Raw genomic sequence first — 15,115 nt, 5'->3', positions numbered from 1 at the left:
AGCAGTGACGGGAATAAAAGAAAGGTTCAAGAGTGGAATTAATATTCAAAGTGAAAGGATATCAGCGATAAGATCCGATGATGACATTGCTATCCTGAGTGAAAGTGAAGAAAAATTACATAATCTGCTGAATGCAATGGACGGTGTACCGAGTAGAGAATATAGATTGAGAGTAAATGGAAGACAGACAAAAGTAATGAGAAGTAGCAGACATGAGAACAGTGAGAAAGATACCAGGATAATAGCCACGAAGTAGATAAAGTTAAGAAATTCTCCTGAGTACGCAGCAAAATAAACCATGGGATGGAACAAGGAGGACATCAGAAACAGACTAGCACTGGCAAAAAGTGCATTCCTAGCCAAGAGAAATCTGTTAGTATCAAACATAACTTAAATTTGAGGAAAAATATCTGATTATGTACGTTTGGAGCACGGCACCATATGGTAGTGAAACACTGACTGCCAGAAAACTGGAATAGATGAAAAACGTAGGATTTGAGTTGTGGTGCTACAGGCGAGTGTTGAAAGTGCAGAATCGGAGTGGAAGGGAGTGTGTGGAAGACACTTATAAGGTGACAGGGGGAAAGGGCGTCTGTCAAGACATCAGGGGACAACTTTCCCGGTACTAGAGGGAGCTGTAGAGAGTAAAAACTGTAGGGGAAGACATATATTGGAATATATCTAGCAAATAATTGAGGAAGTAGTTTGCAAGTGCTACTCCGAGATGAAGAGGTTGGACAGGGGAGAAATTCGTGGCAGGACGCTTCAAACCAGTCAGAAGACTGATGACTAAAAACAAGCCACATGGATTAGCTTAGATTTTAAAGAACTTAGTGACATCAGAAAGGAACCTATTTTCATTTGAGCAGCGTCGTGACCAGTGTTATATCGGCCCAAGTCGCATTACAGATTCGTAGATTCAATAATGTTTTATTAAAATAGACGCTACTAGTATTGCTGTTGTCGGAATTGTCTAACAATAATTCCAATTTATAATTAGTTACTGGGTGATAATATATCAAAAATGCATTGGTAGATTCAATAATGTTTTATTAAAATAGACGCTACTAGTATTGCTGTAGTCGGAACTGTCTAGCAATAATTCCAATTTATAATTAGTTACTGGGTGATAATATATCAGAAATGCATTGGTAGATTCAATAATGTTTTATTAAAATAGACGCTACTACGATTACTGTAGTCGGAATTGTCTAGCAATAATTCCAATTTATAATTAGTTACTGGGTGATAATATATCAAAAATGCATGAACCAGTCAAGAGTTGAAAGGGTTTATTAAGCTATAACGCAACACAGAAGTCTTAATTTTTGATAAACTATGGAGTGTTGAGCTGAACACTATTACCTGTCGACTTTCCTTTCAAGATGAATACTTGTGACCATTTTCAATCAAATTTTGGATCGAACTTTTCGTGACCACACACCGTCACTTAAGTAGTTTATTTCCTGTAATCCGCAAGGTTTACAGAGGTTTCTCTCAGTGCAACGTCTTTTACATGGTGCATCGCTCTGTAAACGTTATTATCCACTGCTCCACGACTAAGGTGGCGTCATTTATAATAGTCGAAGCAAGTCCTACTTCCGTTTTCGTCCTAGTGTATTTTGAATGCTAGGAAAACTATGAAAATCCCTTAACATGCCCAAACAAATCGAGAACAGCACCAAATGACTATCTGATGTTGAGCATCTAATAGTTTTGTAATGGAGTTATTGATTTTGATGTAGTTCACGTAATATGCCTTATAGTTCTGTGGTCCATATCAGTTAATTTTCTACGTCTGCCAGAGTTATGATTGAGTTTCACTTTGCATTAATCGCGCTGTCAGTGAATTTGGTTATTTTTAACTTCTTTGAAATTCTCAGAGAAATTTAAAAACTTTTAAGTCCTAAAGTAATGCCTGAAATGACCTCAAATCTTTTTTTGTTGCCTCTTCAAAGGGGCTTAAAATATGTTGATTCAAGGCTGTGTGATCTTAATTAATAATCTGTTTTGGAGCACCTTTTGAGACATTTGGCGACCTAACATTCGTTGATATAATTTTTCATTTTGATTGTTGTACTGCTCTGAAAATACTTTCTAACACAGTTTTCTCCACTTTTCGCAGTACTGTTTCCATTGGTGCGGAGGATGACAAGAGTAATGATGACAGCAGCTGTTTGGTTACCAACATTTCCCTGGCTGCAGGAACAGGCAACAGGGAACAATGCACGACAACGGAGGAAGCATGTTGTGGAAATAAAAGTGGTATAATGCCTATGGGACACGGATGTACCATCTGCAAGAAGACGTTTGCACAGTTGCAGGAAATGAGGGAGCACACACACGTGGACAGACGTGAACGTCTACGTTCGTGCAGTGTGTGCAACAAAACATTCACAACAGGCGCCAATCTAAAGAGACACTTCAGAGTGCACACTGGTGAACGCCCATTCAGCTGTAGCGTTTGCAACAAGACGTTCATACAAAATGGAGATCTGAAGAAGCATTCGTGGTTGCACACTGGCGAACGCCCATTCAGCTGCGGGGTTTGCAACAAGACATTCGTACAAAATAGTGACCTGAAAAAGCATTCACGGTTGCACACTGGTGAGCGCCCCTACAACTGTGAATTCTGTCATAAGAGATTCAGAAACATGAGCAACTTGAGGGAACATTCGCGAGTGCATACTGGTGTAAAACCATACAACTGTAACATTTGTCAAAAGAAATTCTCGTATGAGAGCAACTTGAGAAAACACTTACTGCTTCACATGAGGAAATGCCCAAATACTTGAGAAATGTTTCCAAAGACATTCACAATGAGCTGCAATGGGATAAGATGTCAGTTTCGCACACAAATCACATCAGCACAGCCTATAAATATACTTTAAACAGTTGTCGATGTGATTGTATCATAAGAAGTTCTAGAGCAGAAATGGCTTACCAGTGTGTGAAATTTCTCATCCGGTATGTTCATATGTCTGCTTGTCCTGTAGGGTCATGAGAAATAGCGATAAAGTTTTGATTATCACATATAAAAATAAAGTTGTGTAATTAATGTGGTGTTTGCATGTAATGCTGTTGTTCAGAACGGTTATAGCCTTTTCTTTACAATATTGCAAATTTGTTACTGGCTTTGTAATATTAGATATCTGATTTTACTCCAGCATGAGACGTGAACATGGGTATTGATGTAAATGAAATATCAAAGTTTAGCTCCAAATTACTATTGACACTACACTTCCAAACAAAACAGTTCAACAAATCCAGAAGCCATTTGTTCTAAACAACCAAAACGTGGCCCACATATGACACAACTACATACGTACCATTTCTTGTATGCTTGGTCGTAACACTTTAGAAATAAAGATAGGCAGGTTAAGATGATTACCATAGTTCCTGATTGTATCTTCAAGACACACATACCAAATAGGTCCACTGTATATGACTGAATGCTACGTATTAACTGTAGGACCTTGTAGCAGCTGAAAGGAACCTATGACCAAATTTCCTCATATGCTCAGACCTTGCAAGTGTGCTGTGGTCACTGCGCGATATGCGCCCAGAAGATAGAACCATCCAATAAAACCCAACACGTTGATATGTCAAGTTTAAAATCAAAAATTTATAGCTCTTAACTGAGAGAAGTACAGTAGGAGCTATTAATTAAGTGACATAGTCTCTTCTACTACAATTTAAGAATGTGGCGTTTGCTTAGTTAATGCAACAACATTTGTCCATCACTTTCAACTGAAGTACCAGTAGCACGTATTGATGTTGAGGTGTCACTATCTTAGCATTGGCAGTTCAGTTTATAATTGTGCTTGATGTTTTGATATAAGAGTGGTGTGAAGATTTTTTAGAAATGAACTTTCCACTTTAGGTGATAATGACACGTGTATGAAGAGGTTGTGCAAATCTGTATCACTGTGCATCTTGTTGGAAAAGAGATTTCATTATGTCTCAGAATTGTTGAGTCATATTCAATTTCCACAGTGATCAGCTACTGGTAACTAACTCATTGTTTTGGTCATTTTGCAGCATTTCATGTTACATATATAATTACTAAGATTAGGTAATTTTTGACAGAAGTGTGTGTGTGTGTGTGTGTGTGTGTGTGTGTGTGTGTGTGTGTGTGTGTGTGTGTGTGTGTGTGCGTGTGCGTGTGCGTGTGCGTGTGTTCAAATAGTACCATTAAAATTCGTTTCCCCTTAGGTCATCAGCAGTTAGCCTAGTCCTTACTCATGGTTACTGCTAAGTCAGTTTTGAAATTTCAGGCTTTGCTGCAACAAAATGTAGAAATGCTTGTGGTACTTTGGCACTTTTGCATATCTCTAGCTAAAATACGTAACAAAGTTTATTTTCTGTGTGAAACGGCTGTAACAAGTGTCTTTCACCAAAATGAAATAAACAAATAATCTAAAAAAATCGAAGGAATTACTTAAAATTCATCATACCAGCTGTCATCCATTAGGCGCGAGCAGGTGGCAGTTCAGTTTTTTAGTATGACTTAAACATCCATACAATTGAGGTGCACATATGCTTTGTTCAGAATTAAGCATAGAAAGTAGAAGGAAATCCATGTGAAATAATTCATATTTCTGTGGTTATTATGAGGTTTAACGTATGTTTACACCAGTATAAGTTATACATAACTGTCCTATACACATAGCCATTACTGGAAAGCGAATGTTTATTTGTTAGAAAGTACATTAAACAAATGGATTCCATAATTGGCGTGCATTGTGGAACACATTCACGAAGTCTCCTCGTTACTCTCTAAATCGTTTCTTGACCATTAGCTCTTCGTGTATTGTGATTCTCAATCCACCTGTGCTCTGAAGCCGCTGTGAAAATATGATGGGCTTGAGAAAAAAATCATGTGCTGGAAGATCAGATGACATCACTGACCATGGGATGCACCAAATCGTGAGTGTAATTTTTATGTATTTTTATTCAAAAACGCGTTTCGGACTTCACCTATTTTCAGTTGTCACATTACATATTTCACCATTTAGTTGGTACATCGTAAGTTGGATGCTGCAGTTGACCTGTGCAAAAGAACAATTCTATTTAGCTACAGCTACTTCTTTCGGTTTTCGCTTTTGTGATCGTTGCACAAACACTTTTTCCATTTATATGTTGCACAAAAACAATGCAGTATCCACCATACTGTCGACTGAAATTTTTGTTCACATCGGAAAATTATGTCTGTGTCCAAGGACGCGTTTTACTGACAAGTTCTGACAGCACAGATTGTAGCTTAAGCTTCTCCGTGACTAAAAAACTGAAACTGCGTAGTATGAATGAGGTGAGTGCTGAGAATGCTAATTTAATAAGTGCAGTAGCGAATGGTTAATTTTGCGAACTGGATATTACAAAACTAATATAGTACATTTTGTATAAAAAATTGATACTGCCAATTGAACTCACAGTTGAAGTGACATTTATCAAGAATATAGATGGAGCAAATGAATTACATGACGGATAACTACTGTATGCATTGGATGCGCTCACTGGATGCAACACCACAAATATGTGGTGATGGCACAACAGCGGAAATTGAGGACCTTGCAAAAGAAGTGAATAAAGCGCAGTAGAAAATCGTCTGCACTTTTGAACACCAGACAGTCGATGGTTTACATTTGCTGGATGTGTCCATAAGTGGCTCCAGCAACAGATATAAATTTCAAGTATACGGGAAATCAATGTACACAGATGCCTCAATCAATAAAGCCTTGTGCGACCTAGATAAGCACGAAATGTCTCCATACACAGCAATGATAACAGAAATCGAATGACGCAAAGGTCCTGTGATGAACAAATGAAACGTAAATACTCAGCGGAGCACAAGCGAGCACTAGCGAACGCAAACTGAACGCGACCGATTACAGTTCACCTGCGTTCACCTACCGTTTACTGCTGAGGGAGTTCACGTTCGCTGACTCTCTTCTATTGATGCTCATTCGCCCGTGTTCTCTCCGGTGTAACGCGGAGCGGCTCCTATTTCTGACTGCTGGCAGCAGCTACAGGCGTTCCGCTGCCCGTATTAACCACCGCGACCGCTGCGTGAACTCCTCTCAAACCAAACGTCATTTGTTTTGGCCTTGACGGAGTTCATCGGAGCTGCCAGTGCTTAGAGGCTATCCGTCGAAATTTTACATTTACATCCATACTCTGCAAACCACTGTGGAGTGCATAACAGAGGGTACTTCGCATTTTACCAGCAGCTAGGGCTTCTTCTCGTTTCATTCACGTACGGGGCTTAAACGCCTCTGTGCGCGCTGTAATTAATCTAATATTGTGGGAGCGATATGCAGGGGGTTGTAGTATATTCCTAGATTCTTGAAACTTTCTCGAGATAGTTTGCATTTGTATTCAAGTTTCTTCAGCACCTCCGAGACATACTCCTATAGCTCAAAGATATTTGTGTCCATTCGTGATGTCCTTATTCGTACGAACTGAGTACCCTCCATTAGCCCTATTCAGACTGGTTCCATCGAGCTGAGCAGTATTTTAAAATGGGCCATATGAGTGTTTTGTAAGGAATCTCCTTTGCAGACTGACTGCATATCGCTAATATTTATCAATCGCAATCTGTCTCCGCCTTTACGTATGGCTGAGCCAATATGATCATTCCATTTCATATACCTAAATAATTGTTGTTACATAGCCGGCCGGTGTGGCCGAGCGGTTCTAGGCGCTTCAGTCTGGAACCACGCACCGCTAGGGTCGCAGGTTCGAATCCTGCCTCGGTCATGGATCTGTGTGATGTCCTTAGGTTAGTTAGGTTTACGTAGTTCCAAGTTCTAGGGGACTGATGACCTCAGATGTTGAGTCCCATAGTGCTCAGAGCCAATTTAATTATTGTTACAACCAGTCAGTTGTAAGAGTTGGCCGATTCGAGCTGTTTTCTAATGTGCAGAATTTCTAAACATTTAAAGCACGATGCTAATTTTTGTACCACTCTGAAATGATATCAAGATGTCACTGAATGTTTGTAGGCTCTTCCAGACAGTACATCTTTACAGATAACCTCGTGATTTGTGAAATATTGAAGTCACTGTTAATATTGTCTGGAGGGTCATCACTATACAACAATAACAATAAGGGACCGAACACACTTTTGTGGGGCACACCTGAAGTTACTTCTTAATCTGTCGATAACTTTCCATCCGAGATAAAATGCTGTCTGTCCTACCTAGCAACGAGTCCTCACTCATAAATTTCACCTCTTACCCCATGGATTGTCCTTTTGATGATGAGTACTAATTCAAATGTTTCTCGGAAGTCAAGGAATACTGCATATTCCTCTCTGCGTTGTTTCATTTCTTCCAGGAAATCAGAATACATAAAGGCGACTTTGATTTCATGCTGGATTCCATGCTGGTTGGCGTGGAAGTCATTCTGTTCGGGATGGCCCATTATCTTTGAATTCATAATATGTTCTAAAAGTCAACAACAAATAGATTTCAAGAGTATTGCACGGAAGTGTGGATCACTTCTATTAGCCTTTGTCGTAGAGAGGTGTGATCTTTTCTTTCCTTTCAACGGCTGGGCACAGTTTTCTGTTCAAGGGACCTAAAGTATGGCTAACTCATCCGCAAATTCGGTATAAATCAGATAGGGTTTCCATCAGGACGTGGGGCTTTGTCCAGTCTTAACTCTTTCAGCACTTTCTCAATGTCACTCACACAGTAATATTTATATCACTCGCATTTGAAGTGGTGAGAGAGTTAATTTGGGGAAATACTACTGGGTTTTCCTTCGTAAAGGAACATTTGAAAAATGACTTCAGCATTTCTGCTTCTGTTTTAGGATACTTTATATTAGTTCCCATCTTGACCATGAGAGTATGTTCCCTAACTTTGGCACCTCTAGTAGCGTTTTCGTATTACCTGAATTTCCTCATAGTTTTTTGTTTCCATAGTCGTCGTCTTTGCGATGTTCGTTCAGTGTATTCATTTGTTCTAACGCAGGTTTCGCAGCTTTCACATCGTCCTAGGGTATTGCTACTAACTTCTCTTTCGCCGGTACCAGCGGCTTGTATAGAATTAACGATGCGCTGGCCTTTTTAGGTTTCCGTAACTAAACTGGCAGAAAATAACACTTACAGCATCCATCACTTTGTTGACTGTCCGCCTGTTAAGACCCCTTACGACGGCTAGACGTTTGAAGTTGAAATTTATATCAAGTACCGGTACTAAGGACTACTCTAGCCCGCCCGGTTGGCCTTGCGGTCTAACGCACGCACGGCTTTCCGGAGCGGGAAGGAGCGCCTGGTCCCCGGCACGAATCCGCCCGGCGGACTCAGCTACACTATGTCGGCGATTGCTGCACAAACAAGTTCTCCATGTACGCGTACACCACCATTACTCTACCACGCAAACATAGGGGTTACACTCGTCTGGTGTGAGACGTTCCCTGGGGAGGGGGGGTGCACCAGGGGCCGAACCGCACAATAACCCTGGGTTCGGTGTGGGGCGGCGGAGGGGTGAAGTGGACTGCGGTAGTCGTCGTGGGGTTGTGGACCACTGCGGCTACGGCGGGGACGGAGGCTCTCCGTCGTTTCTAGGTCCCTGGTTAACATACAACATACAACAAACATACATGGACCACTCTCCCTTCGTGGTGTAAAAAATTTAGGCATCTACGAGGGTAATCCCAAAAGTAAGGCCCCTATTTTTTATAAGTACATAGACCTGTTTGTTTCTACAATAATTTACAATGATTTACATCAGTTTACAGATTGAACATTTAGCTATTTTTCGACATAATCACAATTTCTGCCGATGCATTTTTGTAGACGCTGTGGCAGTTTTTCTATGCACATGTCGTACCAGCTCGCCGCCATGCTGTTCAGAAAGTTACGAACCTCTTCTTTCACCTCGTCGTCGGAGCTGAATCACTTTCCGGCCAAATGTTGCTTTTAACCTAGGGAACAGGTGATAGTCACTGGGCGCCAAGTCTGGACTATAGAGTGGGTGGATGATTATGTTCCACTGATACTGTTGCAGGAGAGCAACGGTTTGCCGAGCGATGTGTGGGCGAGCGTTGTCATTGCCCGTTTTTTTTTCAGTGTCTCACAGTACCTGTCCGTGTTAATTGTGGTCCCAGCGATTCAGCTCTGACGACGAGGTGAAAGAAGAAGTTCATAACTTTCTGAACAACATGGCAGCGAGCTGGTATGACATGGGCATACAAAAACTGCCACAGCGTCTACAAAAATGCATTTACAGAAATTTTGATTATGTGGAAAAATAGCTAATTGTTCAAGGTGTAAACTGATGTAAACCATTGTAAAAATAAACAGGTCTATGTACCTATAAAAAAATAGGAATCGTTACTTTTGGGATTACCTTCGTAAGTCAGTGGAATCAAAAGATGCGGTAATTTACCTTCCATATATTAATACTCGCAAATTCACCTATCAAAATCTATATTAACCGACAGAAAAAATCCCAAAATCAAGAAAAAATTAATAAAGAGTAATGAAATTTCGGGAATACATTCGTCTAGGTGATTTACTTAAGTGATAAAGGTTGCTAGTTCACAAGCTGATGTAAGCGCGAGAAAAACCATTGCAAATGTGAAATACTGGCAGAACACGACCAGTGTAACCACGAAGCGCAAATCACCGAAGTGGCGTCAAATCGCACCCGGCAAACGGTCTACCTGGCGGGAGGCCGTAGTCGCACGATGTTTGTTACCAATGTAACGGCCAGAATGTTGAATGCAGGCATGTAAACGTGCATGGGACTTTGATGCTTGTTGTGCATAGTCAGTGAACACGGGGACAGTTAACGCTGGTTATGGCTGAGACTTAAGTAGTCGTCGAAAGGCGTCCCGTAAGTGCTCGACTGGAGGCGGATCTGGTGATCGAGCAGGCCGAGGCAACGTGTCGGCGCCCTGTGCAACGTGTTGGACTAGAACAGCGCTACGTGGGCGAGCGTTAATCTGTAGGAAAACACGCATTGGAGTGCTGTTCGTGAATGGCAGCACAAGGAGTCAAGTCATCAGGCTGAATTGCAGCCGGGTGCGTGGGATAACCAGGGGAGTGCTCCTGGTGTCGCATCCCAGGTACAGGGCCACTGTGTCTGGTACACAACAGATTGCGTGCAGGCACTCACCTGATCTCTTACTAACCGACACACGGGGGCGCCACTGGCAGTGACGCAGAAACAGTCTTCAACGGAAAACACAGCATACTCTATTCTCCAATGAGTTCTCCCATGACACCACTCAAGTCGAAAAGGGCTGTAGTTTGGGGTCAGTGGAATACACCTATAGATCGTCTGGCTCGGAGGTGTCACTGGAGTAACCTATCTGTAAGAATTCGTTGTGTCACTGTTGTGCCAACTGCTGCTCGAATTGCTGCTGCAGACGCAGTACCATGTTTCACGTCATACACTGAACACGACGGTCTTCCTTCTCAGTAGTACCACGTGGTCGTCCGGAATCGTGTCTTAATGTGGCCGTACGTTCTCGTGACCACCGTCGCCAGCAATCATGTACAGCGGCTACATTCCCGCCAAGTCTTTCTGCAATATTGAAGAAGGAACATGCAGCTTCTCGGAGCCCTATTGCGCGACATTGTTCAGACTCGGTGAGCTGTTGATTGTCTCTTTGTCGCCTTAAAGGTATTCTTGACTAAAATTACTCACTACATCCCGTCTAAAGTGCTGCTAATGCTCACGATAGGTGCAGCGCATATTTAAGGGAACGGCAGGTACGAGGGCTGTCCAGAAAGTAAGTTCGGACTGATCGAGAAATGAAAACCACTTTGAAAATCAGAAGTGTTTCATTTGTAACAGTTATCTACACCTTCCAGCTACTTCTCTACGTAGTCGCCGTTCTGACTTAGACATCTGTCGTAGCGTTGAACCAACTTTCCAATGCCCTCATCATAGAAGGCAGCCGCCAGTGCTTTCCACCAATTCTCTACGCTGGCCTACAGCTCGGTGTCTGTGCCAAAATGTTGTCTTCACAGTCAGTGGTTCATGTGAACAGAGATGAAACTCACAGGGAGACAATAACGGCCTGTACTGTGGGTAATCAAACATTTCCAATTGAAAACGATGCAGGAGTATCTTCACTGCCCCTGCAGAATGCGGCTGAGAATTGTCTTGAAGAAGAAACAGCACGACAGTTATGTAATGTTGGCTGCATAGCTTCCGGCGAAATTTCTCACCAGGCCCTCGTACTTGGCGGAAGACAGTATTTTCTAGAAATCTTTACGCTCTCACTGTGAGCTCAGAAACGAGAAGAGCGACGTGATGCTATGTAGGGTCATACTAGAGACACTGCCCAACACAACTGTGCAAAGCTTTATCGGATTTTCAGAGTCGTTTCCATTTCGCGACCGATCGGAACTTAAGTTTCTGGACACCCCTCGTAGTCTGGGCCAGTTGGCATTTCAGCTTTTCACCACTAGGTAGCAGCACGGTGATCATTGTAATCTTTGCCGCCAGCGCCATTTCGCCATGTGCAGGGAGTTTGTTTGATTCCCAGTGTCATATCGCTTGTGAGTGATTATTGTTTGTCTGTGACCGTACAAGTTGTTGCCTCGAATACTTTTTAACATCGCCATGAATCATTACAGGTAAGAATAGACTTATGAAACTAGAGCTGTTATTTAGTTGACTCTATTAATATAAGACACTGACAACTGCATTTCGTTTGCTCTAACAATGTTTCGCTTAGTACCATGTTTTCATATCAGTGTGAGTTGAGTAGTATGGGCCATGGAACTCATTTTCTTTTTTTTTTTTAAGTTTTTGGATATTGTACCAACATTTAAGGAAAGACCAGAAGGTGAAGGTCGGGGAGAATGGTCAGACAATGATATGAAAAATGCTGTTGCCAGTGTACTGGAAAATAAACTTTCCGAAAGAGCCGCATCTGAGTGATACCATGTGCCTAGAAACCCTCTGCAAATAAAGTTAAAAGCTATAGCAGATAATCAGCCAACTGATATGAAACCGCAGATGTGGTCTTTTAAGGCAGTGTTTGATGAAAGATGTGAAAAACTGTCAGTCTTGAATCTAAATCCATCAAATGAGCTACTAATACCCCTGTTCAAAACAGCGTTTTTGAAACTGTCACATGACCTGGCAGAAAAATTAAATTTGAGTCACAGATTCAACAAAAGGACGAAAATGGCTGGAAAAGATTTTTATGCAAGTTTTATGAAGAAGCACCCAAATTTGACCTACAGAAAACCACAATCTACTAATCTGATGTGGTGTGTAGGGCTTAATAAGCCACGGGTCGAAAGGTTCTTCAACCAGTTTGAAATTCTTTTAGAAAAGCATTCCTTTTGTCCATCCCGAATTTTTAGTGCTGACGAGAATGGCGTATCGTTTGAGCAAGATAATTACAGTGAAAGGCAAACGTAAAGTGGAGAAAATTACTTCTTGAGAGAGGGGCCTAATGTTACACTTCTATTTTGCTTGAGTGCAACTGGGCAATTTATTCTTCCGCTTTTTATTTTCCCATGGAAACGAATGAATCACCGCGTCGTGATTGGTGCTCCAACCGAAAGCATTAGTTTTCCGACTTCTAGGGGTTGGATGACAGCTGAGGCTTTTCTTAAGTGGCTTCGACACTTTGTTTTCTTCGCAAAGCCCTGAGCAGTGCTGATTGTAGATGGGCATGCCAGTCTCAAAGACTTAGATATCATCATGTCTGCTCGGGAAAACCATGTCCATATGTCAAATTTTCCCCCACAGACTTCTCATAAGTTGTAGCCCCTGGATAGGACGTTCATGAGATCTTTCAAAAACTGCTACAACACTGCTTGCAGTTTGTGGATGAGGGATAATCCAGGGTCAAGAATTAATGACTTTGATGTTGCAAAATTCGTAGCTAATGCCTACAAGCAAGTCTGTCGACTAGATATTACTGAAAATGGATTTAGATGCACTGGCAGTTACCCGACAAACCCAGACATATTTAGTGATTTGGACTTTATGGGCAGTGATGTTAGCAACATTGTACAGGAACCTCTCCCCGAGATGACGTCTGATTGGGCTGTTGTTGCTACATCTAGGACACCCACGTCAATCTCACCAGCAGATTTGATACCCCCCTCCCCCCGGATTGCTACCCAGGCAGAATCTACAACCACTTCTGGAGAGACCACCATTTCCTCCAATGCACTACACTCAAGTGAACATTCTGATTTTGCAAGTGTTTTAAAAGAGCTGTTGCCTTTTTTTTCCTGCAGCGAAAAGAAGTTGAGATGTCGGGAAGGAAAGGCAGAGAGAAGCGAAATACTGACATCAACTCCAATGAAAAATATGCTGAGAGACAAGAAAGATTCAGAAGAGCAAAATGAAAAAGGACAACAGGAAAAGAGACATTTTCAAAACAAGAACAACGATGATCATAATAATAAGAAAAATGAACAAATCAAAAATTTTCATAATGATAGTGGTACACCAAGCACTTCTCAAGACGTTGTAGATGTAAAATGCACTGTGTGTGGAGAAAACTATGAGCAAAACTGGATTCAGTGCAGTAAGTGTGGAGGCTGGGCACATGAGCTCTGTGCGGACATTGACTACATATGTTTTTACTTGTGTGGTCTCTGTAAGCTAAATAAATCACAGGATAAATGAGCTATAATGTGTGTTATACATTGTGCATACTATTAAACAACAAAACTTTTATTCGAAACAATTTTTTAATTTATAAACATAATCATATTCGTGTGGCCCATACTACCTGCCAATTTTTAAAATGTCCAAAATAAAAGGTTAATTCTAATTACATTTTGTGTTATGTTCCCTTCATATATTGCTAAATATATTTTTATTAGTTAAAGCAAAAAAGTTGAAAATATGATTTTTCGCTCATGACTAAGTTAAGCTACAAACAAACTTTGTAATTTACATTTTTCCTTATATGGCCCACGATACCCGCCCTTCCCCAAGAGCAAACCTGATTTGCCTGATTTGGGTCCTCATAGTGGCGCAAGAAGCGCCAGTCCCGTGCGACTTTGTCTTTCAGAGGGGAAAAAAAAAAAAAAAAAAAAAAAAAAAAAACGCTTATCTCTCAAAACTCTTTTCTGGTGTTTGGACTTTTTCCATCAGTTTTTTCTTTAGTAATTGGTGTAGTGCTTTATTCAACTGCTCAGACTGAATAACATTAGGAATGAGGTGCAATCCCGTCTCACTCTCTATTCAGCCACTGCTAGCTTTTCTGTCCTTCGACTTTTATAACTGCAGTCAAGTTGTAAATAACCTTTCCCTCCACGTCTTTAATCTCTGATACCCTCAGAATTTCAGCGAGCTGATTTGAGCATACACGTTGTATTTCTGTCTGATACACGTGCCTCATGTGTCTTCCATCGTCAGTGCTGTAGCAGGTTTTTCAGTGCTCGTCCCATACTTCGACGACACAGAGACGAAACTATTCAGTCACTATGACTGAATTTCGTAAAAATTCATAACGATTACGGATATTTCATCATTCTGTACTCCTAACAAAACTGTCTCCCCCGAATTCGTTCTTTACCTGTTGTCCCATATTTCAGCGTACATTGCTGAGATGTGCCTGTGTCTAAGGTGCACATATACTATGTTCACCCATCACATACATGCATTTAGAGTGGTAACTATTTGTGTGAAGCACTCTTCCACATTGTTTCTGAGATCGCTTATTTCTGTTTTGTACATTCTGACCATGATATCTATAAGGGGGAGTGGAATGGAAACGAGACAGTGGAAAAAAGTAAATAAACTGTTTGTCATTTCAAAAGTCATTGCGGTAACTATTAATATACCTATCCCAAAGTGAGACGAAGTGGTCAGTGCTTTCGTGGCAAAATGGTTGCAGTTATCTACACAACTTCGATTGTATCCACTCGTTCACCTCTTCGCCTGCAACAAATCGACAGCCGTGAATGTCTTCCTCCAGGACTCCAAAAATATGGAAATAGCATGGGGAGGGACTGGGACTGTATGGAGGATGTGTGATGGCTTCCAAACGAAACTTGTGCAGCCTAGTCGAAAGAACCTTGGCAACATGTGGGCCCACTCAAATGACAAGTTTGTTTCGACTACACTGCAGACGTTTTGCTGCGGAACCTGTACACATCCTCCGTACAGTC

General features: G+C 41.4%; 1 protein-coding gene across 6 annotated transcripts in view; it reads left to right on the top strand.

Moving 5' to 3' along the window:
* The window catches only part of LOC126292120 (zinc finger protein 701-like), a 170,085-nt gene extending 156,394 nt beyond the window's left edge, over positions 1-13,691 (top strand). For 3 of the 6 annotated variants that reach the window (XM_049985952.1, XM_049985950.1, XM_049985948.1), the window contains exon 7: positions 2,126-4,428. In XM_049985952.1, the coding sequence (XP_049841909.1) occupies positions 2,126-2,795 (670 nt within the window). In that variant the 3' untranslated portion in view covers positions 2,796-4,428. Of the gene's footprint in view, positions 1-2,125; positions 4,429-13,228 lie in introns of those variants that run through there. The other 3 variants (XM_049985949.1, XM_049985947.1, XM_049985951.1) reach the window with 2 other exon arrangements.
* The last annotated feature ends 1,424 nt before the right edge of the window (positions 13,692-15,115 follow it).

The sequence above is a fragment of the Schistocerca gregaria genome, chromosome 9 (assembly GCF_023897955.1).
Source record: "Schistocerca gregaria isolate iqSchGreg1 chromosome 9, iqSchGreg1.2, whole genome shotgun sequence".
Taxonomy (NCBI): domain Eukaryota; kingdom Metazoa; phylum Arthropoda; class Insecta; order Orthoptera; family Acrididae; genus Schistocerca; species Schistocerca gregaria.
The sequence above is the reverse complement of the archived record's forward strand: the minus strand, read 5'-3'. Positions and strand labels throughout refer to the sequence as shown.